The 13,147-nt window shown below is 55.2% G+C and overlaps 1 protein-coding gene across 2 annotated transcripts in view; it reads left to right on the top strand.

Moving 5' to 3' along the window:
- Window positions 1-5,367: 5,367 nt before the first annotated feature.
- XPO6 (exportin 6) overlaps window positions 5,368-13,147 on the top strand; it is a 52,599-nt gene continuing 44,819 nt past the window's right edge. For both annotated transcript variants that reach the window (XM_082772227.1, XM_082772226.1), the window contains exon 1: window positions 5,368-5,611. In XM_082772227.1, the coding sequence (XP_082628353.1) occupies window positions 5,609-5,611 (3 nt within the window). In that variant the 5' untranslated portion in view covers window positions 5,368-5,608. The remainder of the gene's footprint in view (window positions 5,612-13,147) is intronic.

The following is a 13,147-nucleotide window of genomic DNA, read 5'->3' as shown; positions in this document are numbered from 1 at the left end:
CCTGCGGGGGGACATGGGGAGGCTTCCCCAGGCCGGCCATCGGCTTCGTCATCTCTGGCCGTGAATTATTCAGTGCGCCGCTCCGCTTGCAGTGTATCTGCCCCAGCCACTCCCACCCTAATGGCAAAAATCGATGGATTTTAAAGCCTCATGGACAGAAAGCTCCTGGCCCTGCCACCGAGGGCTGGGCTGCGGGCAGGCTGCTCCTGTTCCGCATGCCACCAGTGCCGGGGGATGTCCTCGGTGCGAACCTCCCCAGGACCAAACCTGGAGGGCGATTCAGCCCTAAGTCACATTTGTCACCTTTGTCACCGTGGAGGGACAGTTCCTGCATGTCCCAGCCGTGCCTGGGTGCGGGCACCAGCATCCCGCAGGCATCGGGAGCTCCTCTCCACCCCGCAGGGTGCAGCGGGTGCCTTCTCCGCTGCCGTTCCCCCAGGGCCCTGGCACCCACCCAGGCACCCACTCACCAGCAGCCTGCTGCACAGAGCGACGAAAATGTTAAAATTTAATGTCTCGGCTAATGGGCTGAGCAGTGGAGAGGAGAAATGTGGAAAAAAAGAGGGCCGCTCTCCCAAGGAAGGGAAGAGGAGAGCGTGGCCAGCCCTGGGGAGCCCCTAATGGCTTCTGGAGGGGCCGCGTGGTGCCGGGCTGATGGGACCCCTCTCGTTTCTTAAAAACCATTAGCTCCTCGCAGCCCCCACGGAGATGTGGGATGGAGCAGCCGGGCGCTGCTCTGCCTGGCTCCGGGCTCCACCGTGGATGTCTCCGGGTGGGACCCAGCACGTGGAGCCCCAGCTGTGCCGTCCCCTGCACGTCCCCTCCCCAAAAGTCAGGAGGCTGAGGACAGGGAGATCCTGATGTCTCTTTGCGTTGCTTGGTTGGGCTTTTGAGGCCTAGGAAGAAAAGCCAGGCACTGAAATTTGTGCAGGTTTAATAAAAAAAAAAAGCCGCAGCCCCCAAGTTTCTCCGAAGTCCATCCTTTGGCTGGAACAGAAGTGGTGCCTCGTATCACAGAGCAGCAACGTGGAGGTGAAATAGAGCGTCACCTCTTCCAGACACCAGCCACGGAGAACAGGGCACACAAAGCTCATTTCTTCCAGGTATCCGCAAGCAGCTGTGGCTGGCACCGCAGCCTGTGCCCGCACGAAGCCACTGCTTCAGCAAATCCAACCCCTGGCCATGGGAACAGAACATTTGGGGCCATGGGAAGGAGTCAGGGTGCCTGCCTGCCACAGGGCCTTGCCTGCAAACCCACCCTCCTGCTTTTCTGACCTCCTGTTGTGTCTCAGCCCCCTGAGCTTGTTTGGTCCCAGCCCCTGGAAGCAATTCCCAGGGATGTGAACTGCAAATAGCCCCAGGGGCTTTCCAGTGAGAGGAAACCCTCCGGCCTCGGGGCATCCTGGCTGTTTTGGAGGTGAGTGTCTTCTTTTTGGAGTGTCTTCGGGAGGAGGAGGAAGCTGTGGTGGGGAGCACGCCTTCCCCCAGAGCAGTGGGCTGTGGGTTTTAATTAATTACACATGTCCGTAGTACTTTGAGCTTGTGGGCAAGGCCATTTGCACTCAGAGCCCTTACCTGCCGTAGATTTTAGAGCTTGCTAAGTGAACAAATTGCTTATTGCCAGGCAGCTTACTGAGCAAAGGGGTGGGTTCACGACACAAAACTTTCCCCCGTGTTTCGTGTTTCGAAGTTGCTCTATTGTGCTTATAAACTACAGCTTAACCCCTTCAAAGAAATCACCTTGGGTGGATGTGCAGGAAGGTGCTCATTTACGCATGGCATTCAGAGTGAGTTACAGCTCCCTTTGTGGTAGGAGCAATAAAACAGCAATAAGATGGAAACAGATACCCGGCTGGATTTGAAGAGAGGCGCAGACAGCTGCTGGGTTGGAATAAGACTCAGCCTCAGCCTGGAGGCAAAACCCAAACTCTGCAAAACTGGAATAAAGCAATTAACTGCAATGAATATTTGAGTGTGTGACTGAACAGGCTGGAACGAGGACTGGAGCTGTGCAGGATGCTTTGACGAAAGGGCTTCAAATCAAGTTCTAGTGCATTTCTCTGTGTGTTTACAGTAAAGATAACCGAGGGATAAACCATGCAGTAAAGAACAATCTTCACAAACTCTGTTACCTTAGTCTCCCAAGGTAGCCATTTGGCTCCATGGTGTCTCCCTTTCTTCTGTATTTTATTTTTTTTTTTAGACATAAAGTTAGAAAAGTTTGATGGCTTTTCCCAACTTGGGTTGGTTGGGACATAGTCGGAGCCTTACTGTCTCCCTCTTTAAGATGAAAAAGCCCCAGATTGAAACATAAGGGCTGCAGACAGCCAGTGGTTTCCCCGGCCAGGGCAGTGCAAGACCTTTCATTTCAACAGCAATTGCAGGCATGAGGATATTTTGTTGTCCTTGGAGCAGATGTTGCTACAACAGGGACAAAAGCTTGTGGAGCTCAGAGCACGCTGTCAGCCCCAAATCCTGTACTAAAATGTGCTGCACGCCCTTTGGGTTTTTCAGGGGAAATAGGAACACAGGACAAAAGCTCCCTGTAAGGATCCAGCATTTTGGCACCTTGGCTAAAGCCGGCAGCTCTCGCCTCTGGGGCCTTGTGCCTCCAGCAGGAGCTGGCAAAATCTGTGCCAGGAGCAGAAGCCCAGCTCCAGCCTCCCAGGCTTTCCTCCAGCCCTGGCAGAGCAGGTACACGCTCCTCCTCTCTGCTTTCTGGGTCCTGCTCTGTGCCCAGCTCAGTTTTCTTATTTCTCTCGGTGCCCACCAGCTTGTTCAGTGCCATCCGTATGCCAAACCCCTCCCGCTTCTGGAGTCTCTTTTGTTCTGCCGGTCTTTTTTGTTCTGCCATTCTCTCCAGAAGAGACTGAAAATGCAGTGCAGGGAGAAGCAACTTGCACAGCCCCAGGAGGCAAGGTGCGAGCGGAGCGGCGACGGCCGCAGTTTTGCATCGGGCAGGAGGCTCGCCCTGGTGTGAAACGTGCACGCTGGAGCACATGTCAACAAGCAACGTGCTAAAAGAACAAACCACGATCATGAGATGATCCTTTTAATGGTCTCCATGGATACCTGTCCCATGCCGGTGCAGCTGCGGTGGCCCGAAGTGACGATCGGTGGAGTAAGAGGCTCCAGGCTCCGTGAACACGCGCGCAGGCACGTTGCCGGGCTCAGCCTCACATTTTGGAGACGCTGGAGAGGCTTTGGAGACGGTGCAGTGCCTGGCACGTAACAGCAGCCAGAGTGATCTCCAGAGCAGCCCGACAATGTCAAAGCTGCAAATCTGTGTGACGAGATGTCACCCCGGGGCACGGACACTGCTGCACAGCTCGGTCTGGGAAGAGCTGCAGCATCCGGACCCCAGGCGAGGTTAGGGCTCAGGTCTCCAGCCCTTTATGCACGAGGGGTTCACCTGTGTTTAATGAGCCTTGCCACACAGAGCCCTCCGTTTTAAGGACAAGAACAGTGTTTCCACCAACAGGGACCGGCACAGGAATGCCCAGGACGAGGGGCTGCAGGGTCAGCGCGCTGCTGAGAGGCAGCCACGATGAGAAGCAGGGAAGTGGAAGAAATTCGACAGTGGAAAAAACACGGACTATTCAACCATAATCTTCTTGCTAAGCCTTGCAGTTAGTTACACTCCCCTAGAGGGTTTATTTCTCTCCCTCTCCTGTTGTGTTTAATCCTCTAATGTAACTGCAAGCATTTGCAATATCCTCATATGTATACAGCCCCCCTCTAAAGCCTATTAAGCCACTGGTTTCAGCGCTCTCTTGTAACGGGAAATGCCACAGGAGACTTTGGGAACCATAAGTGTTTTGATCTGTATTAACTTCGCTGTTTTTAGGCTCTGATTGGTCCTGGCTTCATTTTGAAAGGCCGTAGCGAAGGGCTGAATTTCCTGTTTTAATCGTGCCCCTCTTCTCGGTCTCCCCGTTACGTCTTCTCTGCCAGCCCCTTCAGTCATCAGAAAACAGAGGGCGTCAAAGCGGATTGAAGTAAACCTGCAGGGTTGCAATTGGTCTCTGATGCCCGGTAACCGTTCGCTACTGCTGCTGATTAGGACCTGCGGTGTGAGGATTTTCCCTCCTTGTTCATTATTTAATTAGTTACACAGGCACGAAGCCAGTACGAGTGTTCTTGTACGCGTGTGCCTGCCTTGCAGGGTCCTTCACTGAAGTCTCTCAGGGGAAGCAGCCACCCGGGGAGGTGACGGGGCCCCTGTACCCGGTGATGAGGAGGACATGGGATATGGGACTGTGTGAGGCGTGTGGGCACCGGAGGGAGGTCTCTGCCATGACCTCCCGGGCCTGTGCCCCTGTGGCGATGGCACAGACTGGGAGGCTGGCAGTGGATGTGCGTGTGCCAGTGGTGTGAGAAACGCTCTGTAGGCAGTAACACGGGCTGAGGCGAGGATCTCAGTGAAGCAATTGTGATTGCAATGCCAGGCGTCCCACAAGCAGGAGCATGCCTACCAGTTCCATAACACGGTTTATATATATATATATATATATATATATATATATATAATTTTATATATATATTTTATATTTATTTATAAATATAAATATTTTATTTATTTATATTTATTTATATATATATTTTATATTTATTTATAATATATATATATATATATATTTTTTTTCCCTCGGTGACCAGGACCCTCCCGTTTCCCCATGAGTAATCCAGGCTCACAGTCTACCCGGTGCCTCACAGACAATACGTGACTGTCAGTTGCCGGCCTGTTATAAGTCAAATTCCTTTTGACTTTTTAACTCTTGGAGACGGTGATGTTTCTTACACATTCGTGATTTTTATTTATCTTTTTAATTAGGTAATTTCCACCTAATTGCTTTAAGGGCTCTGGTGGTCTGCATTTTACAAGGTCCCTGCTAAGCACATCTCAGCACCAGATCCCTTCCCTCCAACCAAGGTAATTGTGCAAAAAGGGCATTTTTATTCCCAGAATGGGCAGGGAGCCGCCTTGTAAGCAGGCTTTGGGGCCAGGACTAGGCCCGAGCCTGCCCCCCCCGTTGCCTAGCAACGCACGTGCCATGCAGCCCCGCCCTTCGGGGAGGGGGCGTGGCCACGGGGAGACCACGCCCACCTCCACATCGCCCCGCCCCTCCCGACACGCGCCAGCACAGCCCCTTCCTGCCGGGCGGGCCTCGCCCTTTGCGCAGGCGCAGCCGCTCCGGGTGCGGGAGGGAGGGGGGGGGAGAAGAAGGAGGGGGAGGCGCCGCGCCCTCCTCCAAGATGGCGGCGGCGGCGGCGTGCGCGGCGGCGGAGCGCGCAGGCGCGGCTCGGCCTCTTCCTCGCTTCCCATTGGCCGGCGGCGCCCGGCGGCCGCTTCCGGTGGGCGGGGCGGGCAGGGCCGGGCCCCCTCCCGCTGCGCGGCGGGACGCGCCTCAGGCAGCCCCGGGGCCGTCGCCGCCGCCGCCAGCCCCGAGCCCCGCTCGGGCCCTGCCCTGGGGCCCTGCCCTCCGGCCGCCTCTGCCCGGCGCTGGGGGAGGCCGGGGGGGCCGCGGCCGCTGCATGGCCGCCGCCCGTGCCATGAGCGCAGCGCGGCGCCCGGCCTAGAGCCGCCCCGAGGGAGCCGCCGGCAGCCATGGTGAGTGCGGGGCCCGGCCGGGGCCTGCCCGCCGAGGGGGAGGCCTGAGGGGGGTGGGGGGGGCCGTGGGGAGCGGGCCCGGGGGTGCTGCTGCCGCCCCTGCCCTCCGCCGCCGCGCCCTGCCCGCTGCCGCCGGCCGCACCGCCGAGCCGGCCCCCATCTGCACCCCCACCCCCTCTTTTTTCCCCTTTTCTCCATGCCCAGAGGCAGGAAGAGGAGATCTCGGTGCCAGGGGGGAGCCTGCCCGTGGGGGGGGGGGGGGGGGGTGCAGCGGTGCTCGGCACCCCCAGGGCCGCCTTAAGGCTCGTTTATTTTCCTTAATATTTTATATATTTTTCTGGTTGTTTTTCTCTTATTCTGCCCGGAGGGAGACCTGGCACTGCAGAGCTTGTTGGGCAGGCAGGGGGGAGCCGCAGACACCCATTTTGCAGGTACCCGGTAAGCAGGGAGCTGCCCCCAGCCCTGCCTCCCCGCAGGGTCCCCCCGGGGAGGGCGGCAGCCCCCGCGCTGCTTTTCAGCCCCTTCTATTTTCAGCCCTCGGATGTCTCCGGCTCGGCCTCCTCAGCCCCCTTTTTGTCAGGAAGTCGGTTTGTAGCTGTAAATTTGTCACCCGCCGTGCCGATGGGCTCCTGGCTCGCCTGCCAGGTGTCACTCACAGTTCTTAGTGCGGCTTCCCCTGAAGCTACAGCCCAGGGCTGTGCTCCCCAGGTGGGTTTTTTCCCCGCGAGTCCCCCCGCTTCAGGAAGATGAGCGGCTGCCGTGGCTGGATTTTGAGGGCTGGGCAGGCCCGTGCAGTGCAGCGAGCTGTGGCTGTGCTTGTGGAATGAGGTTACAGAGTTCTGTGCTTCGGGGAGCACGCCAGTAAATACAGCTGGCAAAAGGGCTGCTTATTTCTTCCTTTTCCTTCCTGGAGCCGTATGCTTCCAGCCTGCTGTGTGCCGAATCCCCTCTTGTTTTGTTTTTTTTTCCTTGAGCGTTAAATACTCGGTTCAGTGCCAAGCCAGGCACTGGGTATGGAGGTGAGGAGCAGGCAGGGGCTGTGCTGCAGAACTGGCTGTTGTAACGCTTCGTGTGGCTGCAGTTTGGGGTTTTCCTCCCGTTCTCATTCCCTTGGAGCTGCGAATGGGCCAGTTCTGCTGCCGGCGTGCCCTGCTGCCCAGAAACAGTGGGGAAAGCGTGAAGATGAGCTCCTGCGAGGCGTGCTGGGAATAAATACTGCGTAATTAAACGGTGCTGTCAAAATACAGGCTTGTGGGATCAGGCTTCGTTAGTTAAACTGGGTTTAAGCAGTAGGGGGGTGGTGAGTTAGGGCCTGGGCAGGAGCAGAGAGAAAACCGAGGTGGTGTGAGGGGCATCAAGGGCACGAGGGGAACTGCAGCGGGCTCCTGGTGTAAACAGGTGGCAGTGCGGTGTGCTCCACCTCCCCCCATGGCTCAGGAATGCTGTGCTGCCACTAAGAAGCTATTTGGTCTCGCAGGAAGCTCGGATCAGCCTCTTGCTTTGTGAGGTATCAATTCCTGCGGGCTTTGCGGTCGTGGCACCGAAGCTGGTGCCGTGCCAGGCTGCTGAGCCCCGTTTAGCAGAGATGCAGCTTCCAGGCGGTGGCTTTCTGGGCAGAAGGTGTGCGCCAGCCTTGGTGACGTAGTGACATCTTTGTAGGGAAAGAAAACGGTGTAAAACTTGGGCATCTCAAATGGATTTCTTTGGGGTTGGGTCTGTGGGCTCTAAATAGGGAATAACTAGCTCCAAAGTGCTCGTGTGCTTCCCAGTCGAGTGTTAGGTTTCTTCTAGGTGATATTAAAGAATATTCAAAATGAGTATTTGTGGACCAAGTCATCAACACTCGTGTTTCGCATCCCAAGAAGCCATGCGGTTGTTTCACCTCTGATCCTTTCGCCCTTTTTCTGCTCCCAGTACCCCGAGGGGAGGCTCAGAGAGCAGCGGTGATGCCCAGAGCCCAGCAGCCACCCTCCAGGTGCCTCCTCAGCTCTCCGGGGGGCTGTGTGAGGCAGGCACTGACCTCCTGGAGAATGTTCTCTTTTTTTAGCTGGGACTTGTGTGGTGCCAGCAGCTAGAAGAATAACTTAGGAGTAAGGTTTCTATCCCAGAAAGGCTGTTTTGAGAGGTGTAGGGGCTTTAAAATGGCACGGGAAGCCGCTGGTGCTAGCTACGAAGCCGGGCGCTCTTCTTTCCTGTTGTCAGCAGCCCTCGGGTGTGCGCAGCGAAACGGGAAGCGTCCACCACGAGCAGCAGCAGCCGGCCCAAAAAAACCCGGGTCCCTGTTCTGCGTGAGGCAAATATAACTCCGCAGAGCTGGGAGGAGGCAGCGGGCGTGGGCAGCTCGGCTCCTTCGAAGTTTTTCCCGGCAGCATCCCGGCTTTGATTTTGGAGCCCCCCCCGTTATCAGCTTGCTTTTTTTTTTTTTTTTTTTTTTTTTTTTTTTTTAGCAGTGAGCGCTGTCATTTCTTACGCTTAAAGCTTCCTCTGAAGAGCCCACGGTGGTGTTTAAACCTTCCACGTGCTGGGGAGTCCGGGATGCCTGGAGTGCTGGATATCCAGCCAGGGGGCTGGCGAGCTGCAGGTGGTTTCCAGGGAGCTTGCTGCTGAGTTACCCAAGCAGCCCACGTTTTTTGTGCGCTGCTGAGCTGGTGGCCCGGGGGCTGGCTGAACCGAGCCCCTGTCGGTGGCCCCGCTGCCTGCAGCTGGAGCTTGGGCTGCTGCTGCCTGGCTGGGAAGCTGGCAAACCCTGGGGACAGCCTCCAGGAGGAGATGGAGAGGAACCCGGTGAGGCTGCAGAGCGCTGCAGCAGGCAGGAAGCGCTGGTGCTTGGCGAGGTCGCCTCTGCACCGCGGGGAGGCCTGCGAGGTGGAGAGGAGATGGAGCGGGGCCTCCCCCGCTCAGCTCCCATCCTGCCACCGTCAGCATCAGCACCGGGCCCCTGGTGTGGCAGCCTGAGGTTCTGGCCGCCTCCTGGTATCTCCTTAGTGCGCAGCTGAAAAAGAAAAGTAAATCTTTTCAGAAAGCGTTCTGACTCGCCGTGCCGTGCGGGGAAACGAGAGAATAGGAACTGGTAAGTCCTCACCTCAGCTCGAACATCTGGCTTCCTTTTTCGGCCTGCAAGTCACGTCACTTTTTCTGCCCCTCTGGAGCATTATCCCCGTTTTATTAAATCCTGAGACGAGAGCTAAGACTTAAATCCACGAAGCGGTTCGTGGGCATTACCATCTCTGCAGCAAAGCCTCCGTGGCTGCGGGAGGCAGCACGGCGCACTGCGGGGCTTGCTGGTGGTGCTGGGGCATCGTTGGCAAACCTGGGTTTAACTCAGCTCTGGCAGAGCTAAAAGAAAGAGGAATCAGAACTGGGTTTGCAGTGGCAAGGCTGGTCTCCAGTGCAGCTGGGAAGGGGGCTTCCCCCTTGGCTTTGTCTCGGTAGGATGGTTACGTGTGAGCATCTGTGAGTGGTGCATTACACACGCCGTGTTTTGAAGGCCTGGGTAAGCTCTACGGCCTCCAGTGAGGCTAAAAGGTATTTAGGCAATGTTGTGGAGCCTCAAGGTCCATCAGATGAGTTTAACGCCCATCGTTAGGTGGTGCCTGTTAGCTCGGGAGGAAGGATCTGCCATTGCTGCGTGCAAAATAGGAGAAAAAATGCCAAGGAGCTTTTGTATCTGATGGCTGGCTGGTCGCATAATGCATCCTAAAATCCCTCCGAACCCTTGTCCTGTGTCAGTCAGCTCCTGGCAGCACCTATATTCCTATATTTGCATTTGGGTCGCTGCTGCCTTCCTGCATCCCAGGTGTTCCCGTGGCAGTCCTCTACTCCTGTGAGAGAAGCGAGGCCTCTGCCAGCTTCATTTGTCCCAAGTAGAACATCATTTGTGGAGGTGGAGCGTGCAGCATCTGCCTCCCGCTCTGTACAGGTCTGCTCCTTCCAACCGAGCACAAATATTAATGGTTTGGTAGAGGGAAGAAGCAACTCCCGTTTTCCCATACAGATTATCTTGCACACGAGCACCTAAAGCTTAGGGGAGGTGTTTCTGCTGTGAGGCAGGGCTTTTTCCAACCTTCCCCTGACACACACACATCTTACAGCTTTCTGTAACAGTTTGTGATTCCTACTTACAGACAGCAGAGAAAACTTTCACTATACCTGTTTCCGACTCTTTTAGCAACATGGTAAATTTGTTAATTCCCAATCTTCCGTGATCCCTCTCCTGGGGGAATCCTGCCCAGAGTTGCATTTATTTTAGTTTTCCAACGCGCTGCATTTGTGCTCCGAATCATCTTGTATTTGGTTCAGCATCTCCAAGTTTCGTAGCTGGGTCTGCACGCCTGTGTCTATTTTTAGCGGTTTGATTTAATATTTTATTACAGCTTTAATGGCAGCATGAATTTCTTTGTCATATTTCCTTTTTTCCCCCTTTTTTTGCGAAAAGGAGCCAGGATGCTGAAGTCAGTGTTGAAGGCAGGGGACGTTGCCTTCTAGATGAGTTTTTTTGATCTTATGGGAGATAATTTTGTCTGAAAATCCTGTGTTGTGCTTGGGTGATGCTGTCTTGCCTCACCACTGTCCCCCTCCACATACCGGTGTCGGTATGGGGCCGAAGGCTGAACCATGCACTGCTGCTGGGCTTTCTCCGTGCAAACACAAAGCAAGGGAAGAAGAAGGCAATGCAAGGAGCTGCAAGGACAGCCGGGACGCCAGGAGAAATGGTTTGCCCTCGATGGGGAAAAGGTGCGGGAGGAATAGGCTGCTTTGCAGCAGCTTGCTGCAGAGTTTGGGCTGCTGCTTTTTGCTTCCCATGAGCCGGGTCGCGCTGACCTGAGCCCCTTGTGCTGAGGGGCACAGCCCTGAGAACTCCCCCGGAGGCTTCCTGCAGCGCTTCCCCAGAGCCCAGGAGATGTGAGGGCGAGGAGCAGGCGGCTGGTGTGAAACACCCCGAAGCGCAGAAGCGTTATCGATAGCAACATCTTGTTTGCCTTTCAGCGGAGGAGATGTTTTGTCTCAATGTGCTATTCTTTGGAAACGTTCAAACGAAGTCCTGCGGAGTTATTCCCATGGTGAGCCTTACCCGCATCAGTTCCATAAATGCTCTTAAGTGCCCAACACAAGTTCTAACGCTCTTGCCAGGAATTAAATTTGCAGTACTGCGGGTTTTTCTGTTCTTCAGCAGGGTCTTATAAAACATCGTGCCTTTGTGTACAGCGACCACCTCCCTGGAAAGCAGGTCTGGCTGCTGTAGCATTGGGCAAGGTATAATCCTTGTCCCGAGCTCTCTGTAGCACAAACCTTGCTTTGATGTCCCTTTGTCTGTGCTGGGAGAGTTTTTCACCAAGGTAAGGGGATTTTTCGGCGCAGTCAGAATCTCAGCAGGGGCTCCCTTTGTGTAGAGGGAGCTGCCGATGAATAGGAGTGCCATGGTAAGAAACCTGCTGAATAATCCTCGGCTTCTTACATTCACTTTCTCCTTTGCTTGCTGTAGTACTTTCAATTTCCATCTCTGCAGACGTGCTCGCTTCCAGAGACTCCTAAAGGTCGGATTGCAAACGGCTGCATTGGGTGTTTGGCCCCTGTCACTGAGCTGCCTGCAGGCTCAGATAAATAGGGGTTTGCTTTCATGGTCCTGCCGGCAGTGAAGTATTCGAGAAGTGTTTTGGAAAATCTGTTAATGCTTCTTGGACAGCTCAGCGCTGATATGCGGGGTGCCAGGGTTACTGCTCCTATCGCATCTGAACTCTTCTCCAGTCTCCTCCTCCCTGGTCAAAGGAGCCACCACGTTTGAGTGAGTCACAAGGAAGAAAGCTTTTGAAGTATCAAATGCACATCTGTAAGAGCATTCACACTGCTCTTTGTAGGAAGACTCCGTTAAAACTTGACAATTGGTGCTTGTTTTAGACGGATTTCAACTCAGAAAGCTGTGCTTTGTGGGATCCTTCCTAAATTCATCTTACAAATTGCTGCTGCTGCTCTTTGTCGCAGCCCGTTTGAGCGAGGTGCGCGCAGTTTCCTTAACACTGCAGTTTTTGATTTCTTCCTGGCGTGCTCTCCAGCCCCGATATACTTCTGTCTGAAATCGTGCAGCCTTGAGGGCTGTTCCCCACCTGCCTTGTTAACACCCAGCTTACCCCAGATAAGATGCTGGAGATCCCCAGACGAGCGCTACCTCAAAACGCGAGAGCCGGTTGCGTTTGGCTGGGCAGCCCTCGGGGCTGTTTGCTCAGGCCTGGATTCCCCTCCCTGGAGAAGAGGGAAGTGACCTGCACCCCGTGGCCATCGCCTCGAGCAATCCCACAGGAGCCTGGCCCCATGAGGACGGGCAGGGCCCTCCTGTCCTCTGTGGCATCGCGGGCTGGCACGGGGAGCCCTGATGGGTCCTGACGCCACCATCGCAAGCCTGTGCCCTGCAGGTGGGGGGTGCTGGGCTTTGTTATAAGGGGTTTAAGCTGCTGGTGTACACTGGGAGGCAACCAGGGAGATCCCAAGCACCGTGTGGAGCTCCAGCAGCCATAAAGCAGCGTGTGGCTGGCCCCGTGCAGCCTGGAGGGCACGCGGGACGCCGGGCCCCGTTCCTCTGGTGGTGCCCGAAGTAGAGGTGCTCCACGGCGGGGCTTGTGCCGGTGCCACGGCTGAATCTGCCTGTGCTTTTGCCGGGTTGCTGCGCTTGTTTTATTCATCTGGTAGGTTTCTAAAAGAATTTGTAGGCGTCGAATTTTAATGCTTTATGCCTGCTGCGTTTCCACGCGTTACCGAGCACCTTTTGTGAAGAGCTGAGCCAGTGCTAAATGCTCCTTGGAGGACGCGCTTCCCCGGGGTTGACTCTCACCGTGAAGAGCCTCCAGTTTAGGAGGGAGCTGATTTGGCCACTTGAGCCTGCTAATCAAAGCTCAGCCTTAAAACCTGCAGCCTGGTTAACCGAACCTGCCTGTAGAAGAAGATTTAAGAAACGTGAGCCCGTAGGTATTCTAAAAGGTGCCTGATTACTCGTGTACCAGGCGGTGTTTACAGGTAAGATGATCTCTTTATCCTGTTCAAGGAATCAGCTTATTGCTGCTGCCTCTCCGTAGCCCGCTCTGCGCAGCAGCCTTCAGCCTGTGAGCATTTTTAGTCCCCAGCTGATGTTTACATTGATTCCTGAAGTGTAATCTGGCATTTCTCAGCTGAGGAGCCGTAGAGGCAGCTGTCGTGCAGGACAGCAGCTCCATCACGGCACAGGGACTGCGTGCAGCGTGGTGCGTTTGCTGCTTTGCCTCGCTCCTGTTGGTTGCCTTTAGATAGCAGAGTAATTCCTGACATCTGTTGTAGATCTCTGGCCTAAATTGTGGGATAAGAGAAAAGTTTGCAAAATCAGCATCTCATCAGCGAGCCGCTGGACTGACGGCTCCTGAAACGAGTGGGCCAGGCGACCGGGTTGTGTTCTGCAGCCGGAAAATCTCTCGAAAAGGCACCAGGAGCCCGAGCTGTTCTCAGAGCGCAGAGTGAAGCCGAGCCTAGTTTCTGTTCATTAAACCACAAAAACATGTCTGAAATGCAACGAGG

The sequence above is a fragment of the Aythya marila genome, assembly GCF_965140915.1.
Source record: "Aythya marila genome assembly, chromosome: 15".
Taxonomy (NCBI): domain Eukaryota; kingdom Metazoa; phylum Chordata; class Aves; order Anseriformes; family Anatidae; genus Aythya; species Aythya marila.
The sequence above is the reverse complement of the archived record's forward strand: the minus strand, read 5'-3'. Positions and strand labels throughout refer to the sequence as shown.